The sequence below is a fragment of the Puma concolor genome, chromosome D4 (assembly GCF_028749965.1).
Source record: "Puma concolor isolate L17-30 chromosome D4, mPumCon1.1.hap2, whole genome shotgun sequence".
In the NCBI taxonomy this organism is placed as follows: Eukaryota; Metazoa; Chordata; class Mammalia; order Carnivora; family Felidae; genus Puma; species Puma concolor.
Genome location: NC_141679.1, coordinates 1558044 through 1584875, shown reverse-complemented (window position 1 = coordinate 1584875; position 26832 = coordinate 1558044). Strand labels below are relative to the sequence as shown.

General features: G+C 56.0%; 2 protein-coding genes and 1 long non-coding RNA gene across 6 annotated transcripts in view; 1 reads left to right on the top strand and 2 right to left on the bottom strand.

The window, feature by feature from the left end:
- The window catches only part of PHF2 (PHD finger protein 2), a 75938-nt gene extending 60522 nt beyond the window's left edge, over positions 1-15416 (bottom strand). Inside the window, exon 1 of one of the 2 annotated variants that reach the window (XM_086684774.1) lies at positions 15304-15416. In XM_086684774.1, coding sequence (XP_086540900.1) covers positions 15304-15401 — 98 coding nt within the window. In that variant the 5' untranslated portion in view covers positions 15402-15416. Of the gene's footprint in view, positions 1-14039; positions 14367-15303 lie in introns of those variants that run through there. The other variant, XM_086684775.1, reaches the window with a different exon arrangement.
- Positions 15236-24625, top strand: LOC147574641 (uncharacterized). 2 transcript variants are annotated; one of them, XR_015243371.1, is made up of 3 exons: positions 15236-15351; positions 17723-17824; positions 23412-24625. It is a non-coding gene; the product is annotated as an uncharacterized LOC147574641 (long non-coding RNA). The 2 variants fall into 2 exon arrangements; XR_015243370.1 differs by lacking the exon at positions 23412-24625 and adding an exon at positions 23011-23405.
- The window catches only part of FAM120A (family with sequence similarity 120 member A), a 95785-nt gene continuing 93544 nt past the window's right edge, over positions 24592-26832 (bottom strand). For both annotated transcript variants that reach the window (XM_086684779.1, XM_086684778.1), the window contains one exon: positions 24592-26500. In XM_086684779.1, the coding sequence (XP_086540905.1) occupies positions 26189-26500 (312 nt within the window). In that variant the 3' untranslated portion in view covers positions 24592-26188. The remainder of the gene's footprint in view (positions 26501-26832) is intronic.

The following is a 26832-nucleotide window of genomic DNA, read 5'->3' as shown; positions in this document are numbered from 1 at the left end:
GCCCCTTGGAAGGGCCAAGCAATCTGCAACACTGACTTTTTTACGTCCAGAGTTGGCTGATCTTTACCAAATCAACACACTGAAGGAAGACTGGGCCCACCCGCCCCAGCTGTGGCGTTCCGTGCCTCTGCAGGCCCAGGGCCTGGGAGGGCCCGGGAACCCAGAGATGACGGCCAGCAGTCAGGTGCCTGGTGGTCTAGCGGTGCTCAAACACAGAGCAGAGCGCTTCCTGATCCCCTTACTGGCCGCCCGCTCCCCACCCCAGCTGCAATTAGCCTGGGCCTGCCTGGGTCCCACTGGGGCACGCTTCTTGGACCGTGGGAGTGGAGGGGCTGACCCAGGGCTGCGGAAAGGCCTTCACGGGTGCCTTCAGGCACCGCCACGCTCCAGCCAGACCAGGGCTACCTGACCCTCCCGTCACTGGCCCTGGACATAAAAGGCAGGCCTGAGCGCAAGCCCGCCCTACCGTTAGGAGCCCCTGCAGGGCGCAGGGACGCCTGTCCTCCCAGGGGGCCTCACCCCGAGGACCCACAACATCTGAAGGTGTCCAACAGGGTCAGTTCACTGAGGCCTGTGCTGAGGGACGAACCCACTACAAAACGGGCACGAATGAAACCGCTTACAAAGAGCACACACAATAAAAACCGTTTCCAAGGATGCAGGTGCGAACCCACAGGAAAGGTGGGGGCTCGTGTCAGACTCCCAGTGCTGTGGGGGCAGGGCAAGGACACAGGACAGCACTGAATGCAGCTTCTCAGGGAAATGCCCGCCCGTGTCAGCTGGTGGTGACTACAAGCTCCCTGCATGGGGAACGCTGCCCTGTGCCCCCCTCCGGGGCTCCGGGTGGCTGTGCTGCCCAAACACCCCCACGGTGCACCTGCTGCAGCTTCCTCGAGAAGCCAGTGGGCCACCATTGGGGCCCCTGTGCTAGATGACGAGGAAGCCCACCTCCCCAGCTGGGGGCCCACCCTGGCCTCAGGCCCAGTGTCCTGGGCCTTGTCATGGCCAAGAGGTGCGAGGACCAGCATGGCCCGGCCGCTTCAGGGTGGGCTTGGCAGCTCGGCCTGCAAGCACCCAGTGCCTCCTCCACGGCCCTTCTGGGGGGCTGGGAGCCAAGTCTCCAAGTTTTGGGGATGCAGAGCACAGCCACTTTCACAGGGACTGGCTTTCACCTGTGAGTGAAAGTGGGGTTCCCAGAGCTGCGCCCTCTTGGGTCAGGCCCTCCCGCCTCCCCTGAGGGCATCGGGACCTCTGGGCCCCTGGGGAGTGGTCACCAGCCAGTCCACTGAGCTCGCTCTGGGCGTCTGGAGGACGAGGGTGTCAGGCGAGATGCTGTCCCCGCGAGGGAAGGGGCTTGGAAAAGTGCAAACACCGAGGGCCAGGAAGACAGCATTCTTCAAACCCCCCAAGTGGGGCTATATGGAGGCTTCCCACACTGCATGGAAAGGGCACAGAAGGAGCCCAGCAAGGTAGGGGACGGATGTCTCCACAGCAGGACAACCTGAATGCTGCCTGCGGACAGGTTCTAGCCTCCAGGAGGACGCGCCAGGGCCCTCATGGGGCAGGACGGCACGGAACTCTCCCAGCAGGTTCCGACACACTTGAGCACCTCCAGCATCCCAAACACACACAGGAGGGGCCGAGCCCCGTCTCCATCGACCCTGCAAGTCCACCACCCCCACCCACACACCCGCAAATGGCTCCTCGGGGCTGGGCGGCCTCCCCAGGGCTGGCAGCCTCTGCTCTCCCTCCCAGCCGTCACACCACTGCCCTCCCCGGCCCAGGCTCCACCCTGCGCAGGGCCAGGGGTCCTGAGCAAGGTGGCATCTCGAGGTGGGTCTGGCCCTGGTTCGTGGCAGTCAGCCCTAGAGCTCCCCCATGAGTCCCCTCCTGGCATGGGACGAGGACAGAAACAAGGGGGCCTGCCATGGCTTCTACCCGCTCCCAGCTGTTCAAAGTCAAAACCACCACTCCATACAGGGTCCTGCCTTTTCCTCGGCTTCTTCCCTGGAGCTGCCTCAGCAAAGACCCCAGACCCAAAAAACGGGACAGGAGCAGCTCTTCCTGACAGAAAGCTCGGGGGGCAGCTCACCCAAGAAGACGGATGCTGGGAAACAAGTAACCGCAGGGGCGCCAGGGCGGTTCGGCAGGTTCAGCATCTGACTTCGGCTCAGGTCATGATCCCGTGCTTAGTGAGTTCAAGCCCAGCGTCGGGCTCTGTGCTGACAGCTCAGAGCCTGGAGCCTGCTTCCGGATCTGGGTCTCCCTCTCTCCCTGCCCCTCCTCCACTCACACTCTCTCTCAAGATAAATAAACGTGAATAGATGTTCATGTTTATTTATAGGAATAAAGATGAAATAGGCCCAACTGAAAAGCTCCTCCTACTCTGACCTTAGGTCACGCTCCTCCTGGCCCACAGACAACGTGGGACATGCAAGGGCTGATTTAAAACTCGGAGCAGGAGGACCCCCAGCTGCAGAGCAGCGTCAGTTTCTCGGACTGGAACCGACCGAGACCACGCTGGCCATGCCCTCCACCTGTCTGGCAAGGCTCGTATCCGCAGGCACTGCCCAATGGCTCCTCTCGGGTCACATCCCCATAGGCCTCGAAACCCGCATGTCTTCCCTCAAGAGGAGCTGCTGGCCGGCAGGATATAAGTGTCAGGACTTGACAGAAGGAGCCTGCTGTCCCCCAACGCTGGTGGCATGTGCCCTCAGGTCCCCTCACAGGAGGGGCTCAGATTGGGCAGGGCCCTGGGGGCTGCAGGCCCTGGGGGTCACGTCAGCAGTGGGGGTGCCGGAGGGGCGGAGACACCCCAGAGTCAGGGTCTGGGAGAGAGTGAGAGTGCGGTGGGGAAACCCTCAAACCCAGACTCCACAAAGCCTGTGAAATGGGCCAGGGCAGCATGGTCTCTAGCCTCTGGCAATCTTATTCCCCACGTACTTTATCTCAGATTAGAAGAAGCAATGTTATGGGGTGTCTGGGTGGTTCAGTGAGTTAAGCGTCCAGCTTGGGCTCAGGTCATGATCTCATGGTTCCTGAGTTCGAGCCCTGTGTTGGGTTCTGTGCCGACAGCTCAGAGCCTAGAGCCTGCTTCAGATTCTGTGTCTCCCTCTCTCTCTGCCCCTCCCCTGTTCATGCTCTGTCTCTCTCTCAAAAATAAAAAAAAAACATTAAAAAATAAGTTAAAAAAAAAAAAGAAGCAATATTATGATCCTAGAAAACAAGTTGAAAAGTGCAGAAAAGTATAAAAAAGCAGCAGGAAGAAAACTCTCTTAACCCGTTTAGCACGTTGGCATATTTATCACACTATGTAGGCAAGCCTGAATCCTGCTTTTATTCCTGGGTAGCAGCATAAACATTTCCCGGTGACCATCACTGCTGATGACTGTGTGTGTGTGTGTGTGTGTGTGTGTGTGTGTGTGCGCGCGCGCACTACAATGTACCTCATTGCCTAAGAGTCTAGGGTTCTTGACAGATTAAAGGAACATTCACAACGTCTCTGTACGCACTCCGAAACCTGTTCCACTGGATTTGCAACAGATCCTCCAGATAAAGGGCATGGTCCCTTTAAAAGTCAGAAGCAGGTTTTGGAGTCTACTACAGCAGTTTCTAGGGAAAACAATTGTGTGCAGATGTAGAGCCAGTGCCCCTGTCGGAATCTCTGGGAATTGCAACCTTCCCTCTCAGTAACCTCTCAGAGACCCACAAGGTGGCTGGGAAGACAAGTTTGACCAGACAGCAAAAGCAGTCAAGATCATATTAACAGAAATATGACTCTAGACCAAGGGAGGTGAGGCCTGTCCTCAGTCCCCACCCACTGCACCCCTGAGGGCATCAGCCTGGAGGGTGTGTGGGGTGCCCTGGTGCAAGGTGCGTGGTTCCCAGGGCTGTGTCTCTGGAAGGAACAGAGACTGGTGCACCACGAGGTCCTGTCCTGCTGCAACATTCTCAGATCTGTTCTTTGCCAGTTTTTTAAAACCATAAATGCCAAGAAATGCAAAGATTAGGATATGGAAACCCGGAGGGCCTTGCCCCAGACCCCCAGGGGCCACGACAGCGGTGTGTGGGGCCTGGAGCAGGGACTCCGTACCACACCTCCAGACATACAGCAGCAGCAGCTAGCATGGCCTGAGGGCTGTGAGCTCAGAGAGGGGCACTGGCCGGGCTTGGCCACCTGCAGCCTAGTGGTGTGCTTGGAACACTAAGCATCAGTGTCGTCCCCGTAATCGGGGACCCCGCCTGGCACCCGGAGCGCTTCCGAGAACCGCAGCCCTCACTGCGCAGGGCGCACTGGACCTGGCGAACTCATACGGATGGACCCCCAGCGAGCACAGAGGCAGGAGCACGCACTCCTGCCTCGTCAGTGACTTCCACCCCAGACAGCACACTTCCGGGAAGGCCTCAAGGATTCCCTCGCTGAGGAAGGTAAGAAGGGCAGGCTGCCAAGTGCCGTGGGCTATCTCTGCAAGAGGCTTTTCCACTGCTAACTAGCAGTGCGCCCTGCGGGTGGTGGCTGCACGCTCCCCACGGCAAGCACCCTCCCGCACAACGGGGGCAGGGACCCCACAGGAGCTGGAAAGTGAACCCCAATCCCAGAGTGCCCAGAGGGAGACATCCGGCTGGCCCCGTCACCCCACCCCCTCGGGCCTCTGGCGGCCGCCAGCTCCAGAGGAGGCTGGCAACCCTGGCTCCTGACCCACAAAGGGGCCTCTGGGAGGCGGCCAGGTCCCTGGGTCACACAGAGGCCCTGCATAGGGGGCTCTGGCCAGATAACCTGGACGGGCATCCAGCTGCCTCCTCCCGCCCCACATGGGCTCAGAGGACCTTCCCCGAGGTCAACACCAACCAAGGGCCCGGGCCCTTTGCAAGGACCCCCCAGGATCTGGAAACGCCACTGGCTGAAAGAATAGGCAGATGGTCCCCCCCCCCCACCGTGGGAAAGAGGGGCTTGGGGCCCCCCTACTCACACACCTGCCCAGAGGCAGAGCCTGAGGCCCAGGCTGCTCTCTTGGTTGGCTTCTCCGAGGACAGGACAGTCCGTAGACCAGTCTAATTACATCCTTCTTTTCCAAACAGCAGATCGAAACCCCACAACAAGTTTGGGAACTGGAAGAACCCCTGAAGGGGAAGCATCAGGACCCTGCGCCCTTGTGATCAGGGCCACGGGGAGCCAGTGCCCCACGGACTGCCGTGGTCAGGCTGCCCTCTGGGGCGGGGGGGGGGGGGGGGAGGGCACAGCAGGGGGAGGTGAGGCGTGGCTCCTCGATGGTGCACCAGCCATAAAGAGTCTTTGGTGTCAGGATCACAGCACAGAGGGGTCAGTCTGAGAAGCCAGCTTGGGAACAAGGGGCTGAGGAGATTGGATGGTGGGGAGGACAAGGACAGAGGTCGCTGCCCAGGGAGCTGTGACCAGGGCACGGCAGTGACGTGAGGTGCTGACGGTCATGGAAACTGAGTCAGGGGCATGCACAAATGCTGCCGTGTCTGCAATTCTTCCGTAAACCTAAAACAAGTGTAAAATAAAAAGTTTACAGGGGGAAAGAAAGCAAACTGCCTGACCTCACACCAGCCCCGAAAAGGACAGGCAAGGGGATACTTAGCAACCCTCTGGCAGCCCTGGAGGCCCGCGGCCTACGGAGCAGGAGGCAGCTGCGGACGGCACCCCCATCCACCCGAGGAAGCAGCCTCTCATTTCACTTCTCAGGCCCGACCTGCTCTCTCTGACGTCGTCTGAAAGCTACTTAGGAAACCCCACAGGTGTAGGGTGGACAGTGGGCCCCACCACCGGCAGCCGCAGGAGCCATGACAGTCCCTGCACAAAACGGGAGCTCAAGCTGAGAAGCGAGCTGACAGCCAACCAGGAGGCCAGCAGCGGGAGGCAGACGCGAAGCAGCCCGGAGATCACAGGGCATGAGAGGTGGGGGGCGGGGGGGGGGGGGGGAGTGAAACACAGTGCTGCACAGACAGGAGTCTCTCCCGAGTTCCGCACCAGAAGTTGGAATCAGGCTGGGTCCGGGGAGAAGACGGGCTTTTCATGACCAAGTCTCACTGGCTCTCCATCTGAACAGACCAGGCGCTAGCACTCCACTTGCAAATCCGTCCCGCTACCCATTGGTGCACAAACAAAAGCAGTTGTCCCTTATCCCGGTAATAAATTCGAGAAAAGTCAGAAGCTCGGACTCCCACCTGATGATGGCAGATACACCCACAGAAGTTCAGCTGCCTCCCGCCCCGCCCCTGGGCACCACGGTGCCCCCCAAGCCATGCCCCAAACCTGCCAGTGGGCGCCCGGGGGTGCTGCTCCACCCGTGCTCAGGGCCCAAGCCGGCCAATGCTGCCCCAGTGCCACGCTGTCCCCGATGCGTCCTGTCTGGGGTCGGTTTCAGTTACCTGGAAGTCTCTTCTCAGCCTGACCCCAGCTCTGCCTGCCTCCTCTCCCCAGCTGTCGTTCGGCACTTGCGGTGGGGACCACAGGGCATGCTACATCCCACCACCGCCCACCTCCCAGTGTCCATGGAGGAAACGCAGCAGGCAGGGCAGTGGGCAGGGCAGGGAGGAGGGAAGGGAGCAGGGCAGACCGTGCTCCCGCCAGTCCCTCACCCACCCCTGAGGGGAACCCCACTGGTCACTGCTGGCATCGCCTGGGGGGCCCCACAGAAATTTCAGTCTGGGGAGAGGAGTAGGGAGAGGACACGGCAGGGCTGGGAGGGGGCCCAGCGGACGCCCCACTGCCCCAGGTCAGTCAGAAAGCACCTGTACCTGTCCTCTGAGGCGGGAGCCAGGTGCACCATGCCCAGCTGCGGCTCAGGGAAGGGGAAGAGATGTGGCAGGGCCCCTAGACACGCGGTCCCACCTCTGTCTCATGCATCCCCGGGCCGGGGCAGGTCACTCATGTGTCCACCTCCACATCCTGGGCCTGGGACCAAAACATAAACACCTGCCGCCTGCACAGACAGGGGCCCAGGCTGCCGGGGACAGGGACACTGGAGAGGTCCCACCCACACGTGGACCAGGCCAGGCCTGTTACACGGGTATCTAGAGCATCCAGACCAGGATCCACGGGTCACCCTGACACAGTGCCGTGAGACCAAACAGCAGCTCACGCTTTCACTCTCCAGAGCCTGGATGGAGCTCAGGGCAGGAGCAGTGCCTGGGAAACTCCGACCTTACCGAGGCTCAGGCAGGGTGACAGGCCCAGACGGGTCCACTGTTCAGTCTCCAAACACAGCTTCTGTCATCTGTGGCCCCACGGCTCTCCCTTTCCCTCCCTCATTGGTCCCCCATCCTTCCCCCCCAGGATCCCCCTCCCTCCAGGGCCCCCATCCCCCTGCCCCACCCCCACGCCCCTGCAGCTGGCTCTCCCCCTCCTGCCCCTCCACCCACAGCCTGAAGCACTGGGACAGAACCTGGTGAACCAGATGTACATTAGGGAACATCCCGATCTGTCCTGATCCTACTGTGTTGAGAATGAAGTGGGAACTCGCACCCCCGGCCCACATGCCAGGGCGCCTCCCCACCAACCTTCCCTCCCGCACAGGCACTCTGGGTGCCCCAGCATGAGGGTGCCTGGCGCTGCCTGAGGTGCTCACGGACGACTAGACAGCTGCCCCGCTTGGCGGGCAAGGAGCCACCCCAGTGCCCAGCACCTAGCCACCAGTGTCTGAGCCACCTCGCTGCCTGTGGCACAAAACTACTGGCTTTCACTGGCTGCAGCGCAGAGGGGGCTGGGTGGTCCTCTCCCAGCAAGTGGAAGGAAACGCCCTCACCTCCCGCATGCCACTGTCACAAGCCTCCATCAGGAACAGCCGCTGGGAGACTCACACTGTGTACTAGATGTAAACTCCCAACAGAAGGTTTAGTGCGAACCCAGCTCGGCTCCAGCAGGCCCCACACCGCTGCCTCCCCAAAGGTCTGGGGAGCTCTCAGGAGCGCCCCACCCCCACCCCACGCCCTCCCCAGCCCTGTTCATCCAGGAGGCACACTGGATCAGGCAACAGTTTCTGGATTTTTCCAGGATGCCAAGTGTCATCCTGCAAGACCCCAGGCCTCAGTCACTCCTGCGGGAGCCATCTCTCCAGCCCCTGGCAGGTCAGCCCAGAGGATGGTGAGGTGGGGCCTGGATAGTGACAGCCCTGTGCCTCCCAGGGATGTGCTAATGCTCCCCTGAAGCATGTTCTCGCAGCCCTCCCGCTCAGCCCGGCTTCCCGAGATGCATACCCAGGCTGTGGCTCGACGGGGTTTCTAAGGGGAGGCAAAAATGATGGCCAAAGTGGCAGAGTTACAGGAGGAGCTCCAGGTGTCAGCTGGCATCCCCAGTGAGGTGCACTTTGGTCTGGGGGTCATGGATCAGCAAACGGAATACTGTTCAGGCGTCAGTACAACCCACGGCCAGCAATCTAGAGTCAACACAATCCCTGTCAAAATCCCAACAGGAGTTTCCGAAGAAACGGAGAAGCCAATCCTTAAATTCAGTCGGAATTGCAAGGAACCCTGAAAAGTTGAAACAACATCTTAAAAAGAAAAAGGTGGAGGTGTCACATTTTCTGCTTTCAAAACTTCCAACAAAGCTACAGTCATTGACACAGCGTGGCAGTGGTGTAGGGGAGACAGGCGGACCATGGAATGGAATAGAGTCCAGAAATAAACACTCACGTACACGGTCAAATGATTTTCAACAAGGTTACCAAGACGTTCAGTAGGGGAAGAACAGCCTTTAAACAGCCGGGGCAACCGGATAGCCACTTGCAAACCAATGCAGCTGGATCCCTACCTCAAATCATATATTAAAAAATAACTGAATCAAAAACCAAAGATGAGAGCTAAAATTCTAAAACTCTTAGAAGAAATCAAAGGGGCAGATCTTCACGACCTTGGATTTGACAGTGGATTTGTAGATATGACACCAAAAGCGCAAGCAACAGAAGAGAAAGTCAAACTGGAAGTCATCAGGACGAAAACTTTTGTGCGTCAATGGACGTTACCACAAAAGTGAAAAGACAGTCCACGGAAGGGGAAAATATCGGCAAATTGTGTATCTGGTAAGTGTCCAAAATATATAAAGCACTCTCACAATTCAACAATAAAGGGACAAATAACCCAATTTAAATATGGGCAAAGTGTTTTAACAGACATTGCTCCAAAGATGGCTTAACCACTTTCAACGCCATCAGCCTTCAGGAAAATGTATATCAAAGCAATAATGAGATCCTACTTCACACCCCTTGGGACACCCATGATTTGAAAAGTGGAAAATAACAGGTGTTGGCGAAGATGAAGTGCTATCAGACGGCTCCCACGTTGGCGGTGGGAACGTAAAATGGTGCAGCCGCTGTGGAAAACAGCTTGTGGTTAGTTAAAAAGTTAAACACAGAATAACCACATGACACGGCAATTCCCGAAAGAAATGAAAACAGGTCTTCCAACAGATATTTGTCCTCGAGCGTTCACTGCGGCACGACTGACAAACAGGCGGGAAAACCCCAAATGTGCAGGCAGGTGAATGCACAAACAGACGTGGTATGTCCACCCGACGGAGCAGTATTCGGCCATAAAAAAACCATGTTCCGATACCTGCCGCAGCCTGGATGGACCTAAAGACATTGTGCTGAGTGGAGGAAGCCACACACAAAAGTTACACATCGTATGATCCCATTTATCAGAAACGTCCAGAACAGTTACATCCATCAGGACACAGAAAACACATGGCTGTCCAGGACTGGGGCGGGGGGGGGAGGGTGGTATATGGGGCTGGGGGCTGTCGTTTGATGGGTTCAGAGTCTCCTTTCATGTGATGAAAATGTGTGGGAACCACAGAAGTGACTATTGCACACTATTCTGTATGCACTAAATGCCACAAACTGTGCACTTTAAAATAATTATTGTGGTGCCCAGTGGCTCAATCAGTTAAGAGTATGACTCTTGATTTTGGCTCAGGTCATGATCTCACGGTTCATGAGTTCGAGCCCCATGTCAGGCTTTGTGCTAACAGCCCAGAACCTGTTTGGGATTCTCTCTGTCTCTCTCTCTTTCAGTCTCTCTCTGTCCTTCTCCCATGAACATATGCACACCTACTCTCTCTCTCTCTCTCTCTCAAAATAAACATTTAAAAATAAAATTAAATTAAATTAAAATAAAATAAAATAATAAAATAAAATAAAATAGTTATTGCCACCATATATAAATTTCACTCCCAACTTTTAAGAAAAGATAAAAGTCTGGTTTCTCCATTCGCCGGGACAAACACCACAAGGACCTTCAGTCCTTACGCTCTGAGGTCAAAGCCAATCACTGGCCGGAACTCTGTTCTCCTGCTAGATGACCCAGCACTTTGCGGGAAAGTGAACAGACTCAGAGCCAAGCCCCGTTCCCGAATGCGGGGTTAGGGTCACCCACCACCAAACCAAAAAGCTGAGGACCAAGACAGGCAGGAAAGAAGACGGAGCAAGGGGGAGAGCGGCCGAGATGGAGACGCGGCTCCGAGCGGGCCCGGTGGGGCAGACGCCCAGACACAGAGGGCGCAGCACAGAGCCCAGCGTCCCCACCTGACACCACAAGCGGCTTCCCGCTGGCAAAGGCGTTTCCACCCTTGCTGTGTCTGCGAAGCCGCCGACAGGCACGGGGTCGCCGGTGCCTGGAGTTTGTTCAGGCCCTTGAGCCAGAGTGACTGAGGCCGAACGTGTCCACCTGCCGTGTGTGAGGAGCCCAGAGTCCCCTCCCTGCTTGAAGGGAGAGGGCGAGGTGGCCGGCCCAGCGACCAGCCAGGTCACTGTGGGAACCACCAGAGATCTAACCCTGACGCCATAGAGGCCGGCGCGAGGGTCAGCCCCGTGGCCACGGCAGCCGTTCAGAAGCCAACCGAGGGGCTGGCTTCCCCCACACCGGGAATTTCAGGAGCTCCACTCTCCCAGCACACTCCATCGAGGGACGTTATTTCCTGGCCAACTCTCGCCCTCAGTCCCCTCGTTCTTTTGGAATAAAGTCCTGCCACATGGCCAGGTGCTATGTGCACAGAGGCGAGGGGATGGCCCAGGAGAGAGGGTGTCTTGGGGGAGAGGGCTGGGTCCACACCAAGCCCCCGAAACCCTGGCCCGATCTCAGGCCACCTGCAGCCGGGCCTGAATCCCAGCGACCCCGATGAACGCGGCTGCGGTCCAGAGGCTCACGGCACGCCCTCCTCCAGCCTACGGCTTCTAGCAACGCACGCACTCTGGCCATTACAGTGAGCCCGACTCCGTGTCACCCCCTTAGGCCTGAGGGACGGGGCCTCCGCTCTGCCCTCTAGACGCTGGCAGCATACTGCCCCCACCTGCTTGGGGTTCTTGAACTCACACAGTGGGAATTCCTTGTTCCAAGATGATTAATCGTCTCCCCAACCGTGTCAAACACACCGCGACTCCATCTCCACGTGCATGGCCCCTTCCCCTGTACTTGGGAATCCCCAGATCAAGGACTTAATTGTAGAGGCTGCGACGCTGAAGCTTGATGCCCGGTGGGCCCTCCTTTCCCTCCACGTGCACATGTTCCGCTGGCCGTGCTCAGTGTCACCAGGCACCCGTGGAGGCCGTGGACCCCCAGGTGTGGCTCTGCCCCAAAAAGCTTACGGCTGGGTGGGAGGGGGGCGTGGCAAGAGCTCACAAGAGCCAACCAGCCCCGGGGAGGTGAGCACAGAGACAGGGACCCTGCGAGGAGGAACCCAGTCAGACAGACGGACAAGCAGGAATCCGAGATCCACTCCAGAACCCACAGCAGCCCCACCCCCACCTGCCCACCACCCCTCACCTGGAAGTGGCTCTGGGCCCTGCCCTTGTCCCCTGCATCTCCCTGACAGTCAGAGGAGCCCATCACATTCCCCTCCACTCCTCCGCTCCCCCTCCAGGACAGACAGACCCCCTGGCTGTCCCTGATGCGGACTCCTCGCCCGCTCTTGCCCCCACAGTGCTGCCTCGGGACTGGACAGGGTCCCCCAGGGTGGCACGGATCTCCTCATCTACAGGTCTGACTTTGGTCGAGGAAACACCGCAAGAGGAGACGGATCTGCCTTGTGACCCCAGGAGCCTCTGCGGCCAGCACGGCACCCCATGAAGAACGCACGCCCAGAAACATTTACCAAGAAGTCAGTGAAACTTCCGTCACCAAAGCACTCGCACTGCACCTCCAGCTTTCGAGCTCCTTAAAATCAATTTTACCAATTATGTCTCCAAAGCCCCTTGGAGTCGACAGAACAGGCAACTGAAAGGGCACCAGGAAGCTCTAGAATGCCTGATACCTTACTAGAATCTTCCCTACTGCCCAGAGACAGAGACTCCTCACACCAGGGTGGTGACAAGGTGAGACGCTGGGTGGCTCCCACTGCGACGGGCCCAGGCAGCCACGCGCCTCCCTGTGGGCAGGGGTGGAGGACACTGGCTCTGTGGCACCTGAATTGAGGAGGAAGGCCCCCGGTGCCCATGGGTTGCCACCCTCCCTACCGGACACACAGACAAGACAGTTCGGAAGGTGGATGGCCACACGCTCCGTCCCTCCCTAGGCAAAACCACCTTAGGTGCCAGCGGTGAAGGCCAGCTGGGCTGCCGAGGTGCCCCAGCCCCGGAGATGGGGTGCAACACGGGCTCCCGCTTTCCCGGCTGCCTGTGCTTCCAGCCCAGCACCGCAGAGAGGGCTGCTGGGGAGCAAACACACCGGGAGAGGGTTCTGCCCCTAAAATGCAGCCGTCCCAACCACATCTTCACCCACCAACCCCGCTGGAGTCCTCCCAGCAAATCCTGAGCCACTGTGAGCGTGTGCAACCTCAGAGACCCTTCCCAGTCTTGCCAAAATAAGGTGCTCAGGAGGGACGTGACGGATCGCAGGTGGGACAAGTTGGAGCCTGTTAGTTTAACGGTTATGTTTATTTTTACATGCACCGTCTACGACAAGTTACACTAACGCGCTATTTCAGGGAATGATACGAGGTTTCCTTCTGAAAGAAACAGGAGAGTGAAATACACTGCGGGGTCCTGGAGCAGCAAAGGGACAGTACAGGGAAAAACCTGCTGAGGTCTGTGCCATGGCTCACAGCACCGCCCCTGTGTTTCTGCCTCAGTTTCCATTCTTGCAGCATGGTCTGGTGAGATGCTGACTCCAGAGGAGTCAGTGTGACTGGTGAACAGACACTGAACCAGTTGTGTAACTCTTTAAGTCTAAAATTCTCTAAAATAAAAAGTTATAAAGTATTCAAACTTAAGAAATGAGCTGTTGAATACAAAGTAAACAAGGATACAGGGGACATTGGATCTGAAAAGTCTTGGGTCAGCCCCAAAGCACCTGGGGGTGGGGAAGCACAGGGCCCACATCACACACCTTCCCGTTAAAGCCAAGGGGGTCGGTGCAGGGGCAGGGAGAAAGGGTGCCCAGGGCTGTGAGGCCCATCCCAACCCTAACATTAACCATCCGGGCTCCTGCCCTGAGCCACCTGGGAATGCTACAGCTCAGGGCTCACTCCTGCAAGGGGCCCTCAATCACATGCACAGAAAATGTGCCCACAGCAGGGAAAGCAGAGCCCCTTTCAGATGCCAGGGCCACCCTGTGTGGGTGGAGAGGAGTCTGGACTGAGGGAAGGACCTGTACTCATTTTGGGTCAAATCAAGGACCTCCAGAGACAAATGGGCGATGAGGAGAGAAGATGTCCCCAAATGTCCCCTTTAAGGTGTCAGGATGCATCCCTCTCCCCAACTCTGCCCTGGCCAGTCCAGCAAATGCCACCCACCAGGCATGCCAGCCCTCAGCTTCTCCCCTGCCTGCCCCTCACTCCTAGGGTTCCCCCCCCATCTCAGAGCCTAGCTCAGAACTGGCCTGCCTTCCTCCTTCCCGACCTTTGGCCCCTGGGCAGCCAAAGGTCCTTCCAGGCCTTCCCCAAGCCTGGGCACCCAGGGAGCTCAGCAGGCCCTGGGTGGGGCGGGGGAGGAGAGAGAGTGCCCTCCACATCCAGGGCGCTCAGGGTCAGCTTCTCAGCATGTCTGGAACTGAGGAGCCCTGAAGGATCAGATGGCAGCTCTCACCCTTGGTCCGGCCATGAACTTGCAGAGGATGCCAGTTGGTGGGTGTGCATAGCAGCAACTTGCACACACACCGTTCTGGGGAGTCCAGTGTTTGCACCCCGGGGCAGGGGCTCTGCTGCCCTGGGCATCCACAGGAAGGCAGCCCCGGAGGCCCAGGGGATTTCAGTGGTGTCCCTGCCCCGTAGAGTCCCGCCCCCTCCTCACTGGGGTCCCTGTCACAGGCACTGGGCTGGGACCCTGGCTGGGCGCTGACCAACCTGAACAGGTCCTGTCACATCCGGCTGTCTGGCTCCCCAACATCCACCCTTAAAATGAGCGGGAGGTTCTCCTCTCTGGGGGATCAGGGACCAGCCGCCACCACACACTGCCCCCCCCCCCCCCCCGTGCCCCCTGCCCTGCTCCTGGTGGGTCTGAGGCGGTATCCAGGAGGGCAACCGGGTCCTGCCCAGGCCCAAACACGTGAGAACCTGTTGGAGCAGTTCGGACACCGCAATCACCATCTCTTCCTCCTCCCCATCTACTTCTGGGTGGGAAGGGGCCTCGCTTTGAAAACTAGGCGCAGGGCCAGGTCACAGCCCGGGGGCAAAGGCCCAGCTTTACCTCCCCCCACCCCACGTCCCCCAGAGAGCATAAGGTCAAGTCCGGCCCCGGGGGAGGGGGGGCGTCCCCGTCGGGAGCGGAGAAGGGGGAAACGGGGCACCACGCCGGCCCCCGGGAGGAGGCGGCAAAGCCGCGACACCCCCACCCGCACCGACGCCGTCCTGTCACCCACCCCCGCGGGGGGTTAGGGGACGCCGGCCGGGGTCAGGGGGCTCGGGGGCTGCGGCGGAGGGTGGGCGCGCCGGACGCCCCCCACCCCCCACCCCTGGCCGGGGCCGCCGGCGTCCGGGCCGCCGCTCGCGCCTCTCCGGGGCCCGCGCGGGGAAAGTTCCTGCAACTTCGCGGGGGAGGCGGCGGGCCGGGCCTGGGCCTGGAGCCGGCCTCCCCGCGGCCCCGCTGTCAGCGGCCCGGCCCGCGGCGCCCCAACTGCCCGGTCCCCCGGCCCCCGGGCCCGCTTTGTGCGCCGCGCGAGGGGCGCCTGCCCGCCCGGCCCCCGCCCCGGGCACAAAAGGGCGCGCGGCCGGCGGGCGGCGGCGGCGGCGGCGGCGGCGGCGGCGGGGGCCTGCGGCGGGCGGGCGCGCACCGGGCCGGGGGGCCGGGCGGGCCGGGGGCCGGGGGCCGGGGCGCCGGGGGGCCGGGCCGGGCCCGCGGGCCGCGCGCTCACCTGCCGTGGAACCAGTCCTTGCAGGCGTCGCACTCGATCATGAAGCGGGTAACGTCGTAGGGGAGCCGGCACACGCAGTACACGGGCACCGTCGCCATGTTCGCGCGCCGCCCGCCCGCCCTCGGCCCGCGCTGCGCTCCGGGTCGGGGCCGGGCGGGCCGGGCGGGCCGGGCGGGGGGCCGCGCCGGGCCGGGGCCGGGACGGGGCCGGGGGCGCACGACAGCCCGCGCGCACCCGGCCGGCGCGTCCACACAAAGCGGGGCGCGCGGAGCAGGGCCGCGCCGGGAGCCGCCCGCCGGCCCCGGGGCGCAGGGCGCGAGTGTGCGCGGGGCCGGGCCGCGCGCGGGACACAAAAGGGAATGGACGCGCGGGGGCGGCGGGCGGGGAGCCGCGGCCCCACCGAAGGGACCCCCGGCCGCCGAGCGGCCTCTACGTCAGCGCCCCGGGTGGCGCCGCCTCCGCCCGCCGGCCTGGGCCGCCGCTCCCGCCGAGGGAAGGCGGGCCGGGGACCGCGGGGAGAAGGTGGGCCTGGGGGGTTCCCTCCTGGGGAGGAGGAGGGCCGGTGGGATCTGTCGGGGAGAAGGTGGGCCGGGGGACTCCTCTGGGGGAGTAGGAGAGCCGGAGGGACCCTGCCGGGGAAACGGTGGGCCGGGGGACCCCTCTGGGGGAAGAGCAGTGGGGGGATACCTGCCAGGGAAACAGTTGATCAGTGGACCCCTCTGGGGTAAGAGGAGGGCGGGGAGACCTGCCGTGAGAAGGTGGGTCAGGGGACCCCTCCTGGAGAGAAGGTGGGCCGGGGGAATCTCTCCGGGGGAGGAAGAGGCTCGGGGAGACTTTTCTGGGGGAGAGGAGGGCAGGGGGACCTGCTGGGGATGTGGGTCGGGAGACCCCTCCAGGAGAAAAGATGGGCCTGGGGACCCCTCCGAGGGAGGGGGGAGTACCTGATGGGGAAACAGTGAGCCGGGGGACCCCTCTGGGGGAAGAGGAGGGTGGGGGGACCTGCCGGGGAGAAGGTGGGCCAAGGGACCCCTCCTGGAGAGAAGGTGGGCCAGGGTGAAGGAGGGCAAAGGGACCCCTCTGGGGGAGAAGGTAGGCTGGGGATCACTCTGGGGGAGAAGGGCAGGAGGACCCTCCAGGGAAAAGGTGGGAGCCTCTGGGTGAAGGCAGGCCTGGCTTCCTCTGAGAAGGTGGTCAGGGACCCCCACCAGCAGAGGGACAGGGGGCAGCTGGGGTTTCCTCTTGTTTCTTCCTTCCTGCTCCCTTTCCCCCTGATTCCTGGGAACAGCTAGCCCTCCCACACAGGATCCTTGACTCTCCTGTTGCTGAGCCCCTAGAGGACAGATTTCTGGGGAGCCAGGAGCACCCTGGCACAGGTCAGCTCTGTAAAGGGAGTGATTACCTAGAATTTGAGCCCCCTCCCCTCCTCCCCCAAGGAGCCCCCAGGCCTCCAGTCCAAGTCAGGATTATGGAGCCCTGCTGGTGGCTTCAGGACAGCAGGGGCTGGAGGGATGGGCCAGAAGTGCCACTGCCTTGCTCTGGGCCCTGCAGCCTGACCTGAGTGGTCAGGGTCTGTGGTGCGTGGGGGAAGGGCCAGCTCTGAGGGCTCCTTCCTCTCCGCCTTCTGGAAGCCAACCCTCTCCTGCCCGCTCCCAGCTGCATCCATGTGCTGTGGAGTGAGGAGTGAGGGGCCAGGGGCCAGTAGGTGTTCCCTCCCCTGAGCCTCCTCCTGGGGGATGCTGGCTACCTCAAGCACAGAATGCCAGACTGGAGGGAAAGCCAGGTGCAGGCCCCTCGCAGCAGCACCCCCGACAGGTGCCCAGCTGAGGCCTGCAGCCCCTCAGGGCACCTGGCCCACGTGCCAGCAGTTCATCTGAAGTCCTCCCTCCTCTGGAGGCCAACCTGCTGTGCCAGCTGCCCCCTGGCCTCCCGCCCCGGCAGGTGCGCCCGCCTTAGCAGGGAGGCACCAGCCAGAAGAAGCTGGGGGAGGGGAGAGGGACAAGGTCACTCTGCCACTGCCCCCACCTCACTAAGCTCGACCTCAAGTTCTTCCCACCTGAACTGCAGTGGTTGCCCTTCCCCTCTGGGGTCCTTCCTCCTGGAGATGGTGCGGAGGGCTCTGGGAAGCACTGTCCCCCACCAACACCCTGGTGTGGGTCAGTTCAGATAAGCGGTGCCCGGCCTGCAAGTCCGGATGGCCTGGGCCCTGCTGAGTGACCATCCCCTACAGCAGTACTGGGACGCTCAAACCCGCAGTGTCCACCTCCACCCACTTGTGGTCCAGTGTGGTCAGAAGCTTCTGGAGGCCACTGTGGTGCAGGGCCTCACCCAACACTTCCCCGTCCTTGTCTGCGAGGACAGTAGTTACCAGTGTGTGTCAAGCACTGACCAGGTTCCATGCCCTGTGCTTGGTTCCCCACAGACTCCAGCAGTGCCTGGGACGTGCTCAGCATCAGCTCTAGGCGGTGACCACTCCACCCTCCGCACTTGCAGGGACACTTCGGCACTGCCGCTCCACAGACAGGTATACAGGACCAATGGGAGTCCTGGGGAGGGGGGGACTCCTGCCATTCTCCAGAAAATGCAGGCTGGAAGCAGTGAAATGCCTCCCAGAGGAGGCAGCTGGCTGACCAGGGGGAGGAGCGGGCTGGGAGCCCAGACTCCCCCAGGCGCCTGGCCATCCTGCCCTCCTGGTCTGTACGTGTCCACGGCCTCTGCGTGTGTCCGCAGAGATGCTTTCCTGTTACTCCAGGCTGTTCGGACGCTGTGGGCCAACTCCAGACGAAAGTAAGGGCCCATGTGGGTGCCAAATGCTCCTTTGTTGGGCTTCCCCATTCTCACCCCCCAGAAAGCCCTCCTTTTCTGAGTCCTCACTCATAGTGCGTTGAGCGCCTGCTGTGTTCGCAGTTTGGTAGCAGTCCCAACTCCTGTGCAGCTCCTTTTGCTGTCAAGGGGGACAGTGACACACGCCCCACAGTGCCCTGGGGACCCAGGCCTGGAGCAGGCCAGGTCACACAGGGAGGGGGAGCACAAGGGGCTGGACTCAAGGCCCCAGGAAGCAGGGGCAGTGGCCTTGAAATGAGGTGTCCCCGAAGCTCTGGCCCTTTCACATGGTCTGCTCTTTGCCTCCACGCCCACCGAGTCCACCCCACTCCTGAGTCTCTGTATAAGCATCAAGACCACCACCCACCCGAGTGGCCAGGGATGCTGCTGGGGTAAGAGGATGGGCTCCCCAGAAGCATGCCCCCCCACCCTCCACCCTGCTGCTCCAAGGAAGCACAGCCACAGCATGCACCCCGCATCCCCCAGCCAGTCCCAAGCGTGAGACACGTATTATTCACCTTATTGCCCAATGGAAAAACAGCACGTTCCAGGACCTGCTGATTCACTCCCTCTCGACAAAATACACTGAACGCTAGCGCAGCCTTTTCTTTTAATTGTGGTAACATACACAAGATGAAACGTACCATTTTGACCATTTCTGAGTGTACGGTTATGTGGCATGAAGTAAGTTCACACTGTTTGCAGCCGCCATCATGCACCTCCGCCAAGTTTTTCACTGTCCCACCAGTAAACACTAACCCCCATCACTACTCCCCCAGGCCCAGGCACCCACCAGCTACTTCCTGTCTCTATGAACTTGACCACTGTAGGGACCTCAGATTAAGTAAGTGGAATCCTACAGTATTTGCCTTCTTGTGACTGGCTTACTTCACCTGGCATCATGTCTTCGAGGTTCATCCATGTTGTAACATGTGAGAGTTCCCTTCCTTTTTAAGACTATTATTTCATTGTGTTTATGATCCATGTTTGATTTCTCCATTCATTGTTGAAGGACACTTGGGTTGTTCCCACGTTTTGGATGTTGTGAATAATGTTGCTATGAATGTGGGTGTGCAAATATCTGTTCATGTCCCTGCTTTTACTTCTTTTGTGTGTATACCCAGAAGTGAGATTGGTGAATCATATGATAATTCTATTTTTAACATTTTTAAGAACCATGCCATTTTCCACAGCTGCTGCACCATTTTATATTCCCACCAACAGTGCACAAGTGTCCCAATTTCTCCACATCCTCGCCAACACTTGTTATTTTCTGTATGTATGTGTGTGTGTGTGTACATGTGTTGATTATAGCTGTCCTAAAGTAGATGAAGTGATATCTCATTGTGGGTTTTTTTTTTTTGAAGTAAAAATTCTTAATTTCTCAATGTATAGTTCAATATGCTAGTTTTTGATGGCAAAAATTTGGTTCCATTGAAACTCTGATCACTGTGGTTTTGATCTGCATTTCCCTAATGACTGATGATGTTGGGGATCTTCTCATGAGTTTATTGGCCATCTGTACATCTTCTTTGGATAAATGTCTATTTGAGCCCTTTCCTTATTTTGATTTGGGTTGGGTTTTCCTGTTGTTGAATTATAGGAGTTCTTTATATATTCTGGATACTAATCTCTTATCAGATTGGTGATTTGCAAATGTTCTCACATGCTGTCAGTTGTCCTTGCACTCCATGATGATGTACTCTGATGCACAGACGGTTGTAATTTTGAAGAAGTCAGGTTCATCTATTTTGTTTTCTTTTGTTGCCCTTGCATTTTGATGTCACATCCAAAAAACCATTGCCAAATCCAATGTCATGAAGATTTCATCCTGTGTTTCCTCCCAAGATTTTTATAGGTTTAGGTTTAGGCTTTTGATCCATTTTAAGTTAATTTTTGAGTTGAGGTAAGGGTCAATGTCATGCTTTTGCAGGTGGACATGGAGTCTTCCCAGCACCATTTGTTGAAAGCACTGTCCTTTCCTCATTGAGTGATCATGGCACCCTTGTCAAAATCATTTGACCATGTGGGCAAGGGGTTATTTCTGGGCTTCTTATTGTCTTTCATTGGTCTGTATGTCTAACCTTATACCATACTGTGTTGGTTTCTGTAGCTTTGTAGTAAGTTTCAGAATCAGGAAGGGTGAAACTCGAAATTTGCACTTCTTTTTCAGGACTGTTTTGGTTCTTCCAGGCCCCTTAACACTCTTTATGAATTTGAGAACTGGCTTCTCCACTTCTGCAAAAGGGACTATGATAATTTTGATGGGGATTTCATTGAATCTGTAGATCATTTTGGGTAGTACTGCCATCTTAACAATATTAATATTCTGATCCATGAACATAGGATATTTCCACTTATTTGTCTTCTTTAATTGCTTTCAGCAATGTCTTACAGTTTTCAGCATACAAGTCTTTTATCTCCTTGGTTAAACTTACCCCTAGGTTTTTGGGTTTTTTTAATGTTATTGTAAATGGAATTGTGTTCCTGATTTCCTTTTGAGATTGTTTATTTTTAGTGTTTGGAAACAAAACTAATTTTTTAGTGTTTATTTAGTTATCCTGCAACTTTACAGGATTAGTTTTATAACTTTGAATTTACTAGTTCTAACAGTATTTTGTGGAATCTTTAGAGTTCCTAAGTCTTTTTGATTTTACATAACATCTTGCTATCTATGAACAGAGATAATTTTACTTCTTCCTAATTTGGATGCTATTTGCTTGTTTACGCAGGTATGTCTGGTTGCTCCTGCTAGAACTTCCAATACTGTGTTGAGTAGAAGTGGTGAAAGTGGCAGTGGCCTCTTTCTCCTTTCTGATCTCAGGGGAAAAGTTGTTTTGGGTTTTGTGCATGTGTTTGTGATATATATATTTTTTAATCTTTTCACCATTAAGTATGTTTGCTTTGGGCTTTTCATCTGTGGCATTTACTATGCTGAAAAAGTTTCTATTTCTAATTTCTTGAATTTTGAGACAGGGAGTGTGCATGCAAGTGGAGGAGGTGCGAAGAGAGAAGGCAGAGAGACAATCCCAAGCAGGCTGTGCCCTGCCAGCACAGAGCCAGACTTGGGGCTCATACTTACCATCTGTGAGATCATGGCCTGGGCTGAAATCAAGAACCCGATGCTTAACTTACTGAACCACCCAGGTGCCCCCCTATGGAGGATTTTTATCATGAAAACATGTTGAATTTTATCAAATGCTTTTTCTGCATCAGTTGAGATGATCCTGTGGGTTTTTCCCCCTTTGTTGGTGTGATGTCTCACCCTGATTGATTTTGAGACCGAACCATCCTTGCATTTCAGGAACAAACTCCATTTCATCAAGGTGTAGAATCTTTTTAACACGCTGGTGAATTTAGTTTCCTGGAATTTTGCTGAGAATTTTGCATCAAGGTTCATGAGGGATACTGTTTTGTAGTTTTCCTTTTTTGTTTTTTTTTTTTTTTATGTAGGCTCCACACCTAATGTGGGGCTCAAATTCATGACCCTGAGATCAAAAGTCACATGTTCTACCAACTGAGCCAGCCAGGTCCCCCTGTTTTGTAGTCTTCTTGTAGAGTCTTTGTCTGGCTTTGGTATCAGGGCAATGCTGGCTTCAGGGAGTGTCAGGAAGCATTCCCTTCTCTTCAACATTTGGGAAGAATTTAAGGATTGCTGTTAATTTTTCCCTAAATGTGTGGTAAAATTCACCAGCCATCTGGTCATGGGCTTTTCTTTTTGGGAGGCTTTTGATTATTGACTCACTCTCTGTAATAATTACAGGTATATTAAGATGTCCTGTTTCTTTGTAATTCAGTTTGGGCAGGTTGCGGGTTGTGTGTATGTGGGTTTGTCCACTTCATCTAGGTTGTCCAATGTGTTGGTGCACAACTAGTGTAGGTTTTAAAGCTGTGAACCAGGTAGACGCGTCCCACCTTCCAGGAGTTCATATGGCAGAGATGACAGACAGGAGATACTAGTTCAAGGCTGGATGTGTGCTTTGGTGACACATGAAGCAATCTGGTGAATGTCAAGAGAGTTCTAAGAGGAGGCCCTTGGGAGACCTGATCCAGAACCCAGTGAAATGAACAGTGACCCATGGGAACTTTGGGAGCCTTCTGGGTTTTTCTGATAGCTATGAGAGTGCCCTTCTGTTGACTATCGTGAGGATGGCCCTGTGATGTTTTGAAGCAATGAGTTTATAGACCAAAGCCCCTCTGCCAAATAACCATATAATTTACATTAAGGGTGCTATTAACACAACACCAGAACAAGACAAGACAAACGGGCCACTCTGGGAAAACCAACACCAGGGTAACACATATAACCCATGCTGGGGTCAGTCATGTCTGAAGAGATGGATATGCACAATGGCCAGGAGTGGACATGGTGTGATGAGGTCTGGGAGGTCTGCTCCTGTGCCTCCAGCTGTTTGCCACATGAGCTGCTGGTGCCTTCTGGGCACACCAGGCCAAGGCCATCCCAGACACCACCCTGAAGTGGCTAGAGCTCTGCCTGAGTAATTTCCAGCCAGCCCCCAGGTGGCCCCTCATGGAGTCTCCAAGACCTCACCTGCACAGTCCAGCCCACAGCACTGGGTGAAGCACCTAGTACAGAGCCTGCTTTGGCCCATCTGTGGGTCCATGAAGCCCCTGCCGCCCCCCCCCCCCCCCGCCCCGGCTGTGGTAGGGACAGGAGCGGAGGCCCAGCAGCCAAGGGTCCTGGGGCTGGAGGGAAGCAACCTGTGCAGAGCTCACTCTGCCAGGTGAGGGTAAGCAGTAAAGGGGAAAGGACAGTAAACAGGCATTCTCCAAAGAATCAGCGGGAGAATAAGATCGCTGGAGGGGAGAACCGCTCCTGCAGGGAGCGCATCAGGAAGGAGCTCGTGTCCTCATGCCTGCCCACAGGCCTGGGAGGAGACAGATGACAAGGTGGGATGCCCATTTTCCTGTGACACTGGCCCAATGCTGAGGGTTAAGCCATCTTCCAGGGACCAGCAGCACCCTTCTCCCCTCGTTGGTGGGTTCTCTCTATACACTGCTTCCTGAGCCCAGCCTCGCCCTGCAGACCCCCGTCCCCCCAGTCCCCTCCCTGTTTTATTTCCCGTGTTCTTACCTGATACGGCCTTGCTTGTACACACCTGTCCTGCGCCCCGAAACGTGAATAGGCGCGGCCCCTGCGGCCCTGAACGGCAGGTGCGCGGGGTTCATCCGCGCTAGGCCGACGGGGGCACAAGGACCAGGTGTGAACAGGTGTGTCCGTATGCATACATCACTAGGGGTTTTCTGTCCTTTCTGTGCACCGGCAGTGTTTGAAACTCTACAATAGACATACTACGTTTGAAACACAGGAGATCCGTAAGAGCTCTTTCACAAAAGAAAACAAAAAACGGTGAACCAGAATGCTCGACCAGCGGCGGGGTGAGCGACGCGGACCGCCGCGGGGCGTGGACGGTGCGCTGGCACTGCCAGCGCAGGTGGAGAGGAGGCCGGAAGGGCTCACTGCTCCGCCCCGAGCTGTCCCAAGCACAAGCCGGAAGCACTCACGGCCCCGCCCCGCCCCGCGCACAAGCCGGAAGCGGGCCACGGCCCCGCCCCGTTCTAAGCACAGGCCGGAAACGGCCCCGCCTCTCGCACAAGCCGGAAGCGTCTACGACCCTTTCCCGAACCGCGCAGAATCCGGAAGCCCTCACGGCACCGCTCTGCGCGGTCCAGCGCACAGGCCGGAAGCAACTCGCGGCCCCGCCCCGCACAGAAACCGGAAGCGTACACGTCCTTTTCCCGCCCCGCGCAGAGGCCGGAAGCGCTCACGGCCCCGCCCCAACCCGCCTGAAGCTGGGGCCGGAAACAGTGGTGGCTGTGTCCCTCCCCTTGTATAGACCGGAAGCGCCCAGCTCCTCAGACTGGGGAGGTGGATTTCTGTCCCGTTTCTCTGAGCCCCGCGGCGGGGCTTGTCCCCATTGCTGCCGGCGGTGCGACCCTAGGGACGCCACAGCTGCGGGCGGTCAGAGTCGTGTGGCCCCCGCAGGGTCGGCCCTGGAGGGTGGTGGGCCCAAGGGCGCGAGGTGCACACGGAGAAAACCACAATGAAGGGTGGGTCTGGTCAGTAGGGACAGTAATACACGTGCTTCTATCGGGATCTGGTGCGTTTCTTCCTTGGGCTTCTTTCTCCCACGTTCAGTCCCGCTTCCCAGCATGGGGACGAGGATGACAGCGCGAGTCCCTTCGGGCTGGAGACCGTAACCCCCTTGCAGAACAGTTTTGAATTGCACTCACTCTAGCGAGCTCTCAGGCAGCTGTTGAGCTTTTCAATTATGTAAGTCCACTCTCCCACTGCCCCTCGCCCCTGACACAGGCGTGGACTCAAAGTCAGGATCCCCAGACCTCGTCCTCGCACCGAGAAGGCTTGGTGCCTGCTGTAGCGGTCCCAACTTGAATTAAGTCTCCGTAACATCTGTTGCTACAAGAAATTTAAAAGCGACACCGTACTTTATACTAAAAGAATAAAGATTTTTATTAAGCATTGTAAGTTGCATTCAATAGCCTTCGATACACCACGCCACAACCCACCTACAATCAGTCAGACCCAACAGCAGTTCATTCTTGCACAATCCATGAGTTAGGGCAGAACTCCCTTCAACTTACAGTAAGATCCTACTCAGGTCTTGCGGGCAGGGATTGGGGAATTACATCTCATTTCTGATCACTAATGTGTGATGAAGAGCATCAGGAGAATTATATGAAAACGAATAAGAAGTGATTCTGATTTCAAAGTACATTGTTTGGAAACATTAACAAAAACATCAAAATGATATAAGTATACCTGCTTCTACTAAATTCTTGATGGGAAAGTTCTCAAGAACAAGCAATTTGTTTCCTGCTACAGAAGGGGGGGTTGTTTTTTTTGTTTTTTTGTTTTTTTAAGATCAAAGGGATTTTTTTTTTGTTTTTCACAGAATTTCATATTTTGCTAATATGAAGGCATAAAACAGCAACAAAGAACAATAATGCATACAGCAGTGAATACACCAGGGTAATGTTGATATTTGAAACAGCTAGATAATTTTGGGGGGGTTTTAGAATAAATGCAACAGAGGTCAATAATCACAAAATTTTAAGGTTAGAGCAAGATCAGTCAGTGACTAAACAGAGTTAACATCTTTTATAGGACTATTACTGATTATTAGCATTTTGTTTTGCAAATGGGCACGTACTGGTAAGAATGGAAGGACAATAACATGCATAATATTAACTACACACTTTAAAAATTATGAACCATGCAGAAGGTTAGCTCAAGTAGTAGCACTAATGGTCTACATCCGATTCAAAACCACATAGTTCATTGATCACAGATGCATGGTATTAAGTCACGAAAAGTTTCAGAACACATTGTGTTGATTTTGAAAGGTCATTTGCATCTTCTATGATTTCAACTTTATCTCCATTTAACTTGCTTGTAAAGTAAGTATGATGTACTGCATATTTAAAATCAGCAGAACGGCAATATTACTCTATAATTTTTTAGTTTTGATAGTTGCACTTTTTTTTTTAACACAAAAGAACCACATCAACAGTGATGAGATTTAAGTAAGAAAGAAAAACCGTGGTGTGCCTTATTTCTTTCATAATCATAAAATCAAAGCCTTAGACAAAGCTTCCTTGTGAACAGTAATGCAAAATCAAAGATAATGGCATACATATGGTGCCAAATGCTAAAAATGATATTTTAAGCTATATATACTTAAAGACTGCCAAAATTTGTTTTCTTTATAGTTCAAGAAACACAACTATAGGCTTTTGTCATAACCAGTTTAAACTTTGTGTGTACTTCATTTTAAGTGTGGGAGTCAAATGCTCTTCATTTTCTTTCTCTCTTTTTGTTTTATTGTAGCATTTTGACTACAACTGGTTAAAACTAAAAATGTGTTGTTTAAATCTCTGATATCAAAGAGGGATCCGAATTTCCAAAGTCCTCATTTTTCTCTTACGGAAAGGAAAAAATGTACATAACTGTAGGCTCTCTTTCTCTCCAGATATTCCTGAATCCTACCCTTCCAGCATCCTTCACCCTCTATAAAAAATAAGTTTACTCTTCTTTCTTTAAGACAGCAGCCTCCAGAGCATCAGCTCTGCGGCAAGCACTGTCTGTACTTAGTGCATTTAAGTGAGGATTTGTATTGCACGTCTTAGAGTCATTGTTCAAGGCACTTTCCGAGTGGCTGGGGGCCCTGGCATCGCCCGCGCTCCCGTTCATCTGGGGAGCAGGCTTCTCCTCAGCCACCGCTCCGTTTTCAGCCAGGGACCCATCTGAAGACACGGCAGACGACTTGGATTCCCCGGATCTTGACTTCAGTTCTTTGGCCACTTCTTCTGCTGAAGCAGCATAAGGAGGCTTGCCCTGGTCAAAATCAAGGATAACAAGCAATAAGGCAGCTGTGATACACAGTGGGAGAAGGGACGCCTATGGAGGCCTGTGCTTCAGGTTCAACAGCACAGTACACTGCATGGGTGTGTTCCTCACGCTTTCTACTCTCTGCTCTATACCTTCTCTTAATCCTCTGTGGTCTGTACAGTCCGTTACTCTGCACTCTCTATACCTCTATACGCTCCAGTCTGTATTTTTCACAACCTGTGTATATACTTTATAGGCTATATACTGTATATATTTGATAGTCTGTATTCTCTCTGTACTCCATACTTGAATCTACATTCTCTGTAATCTGTGTAATA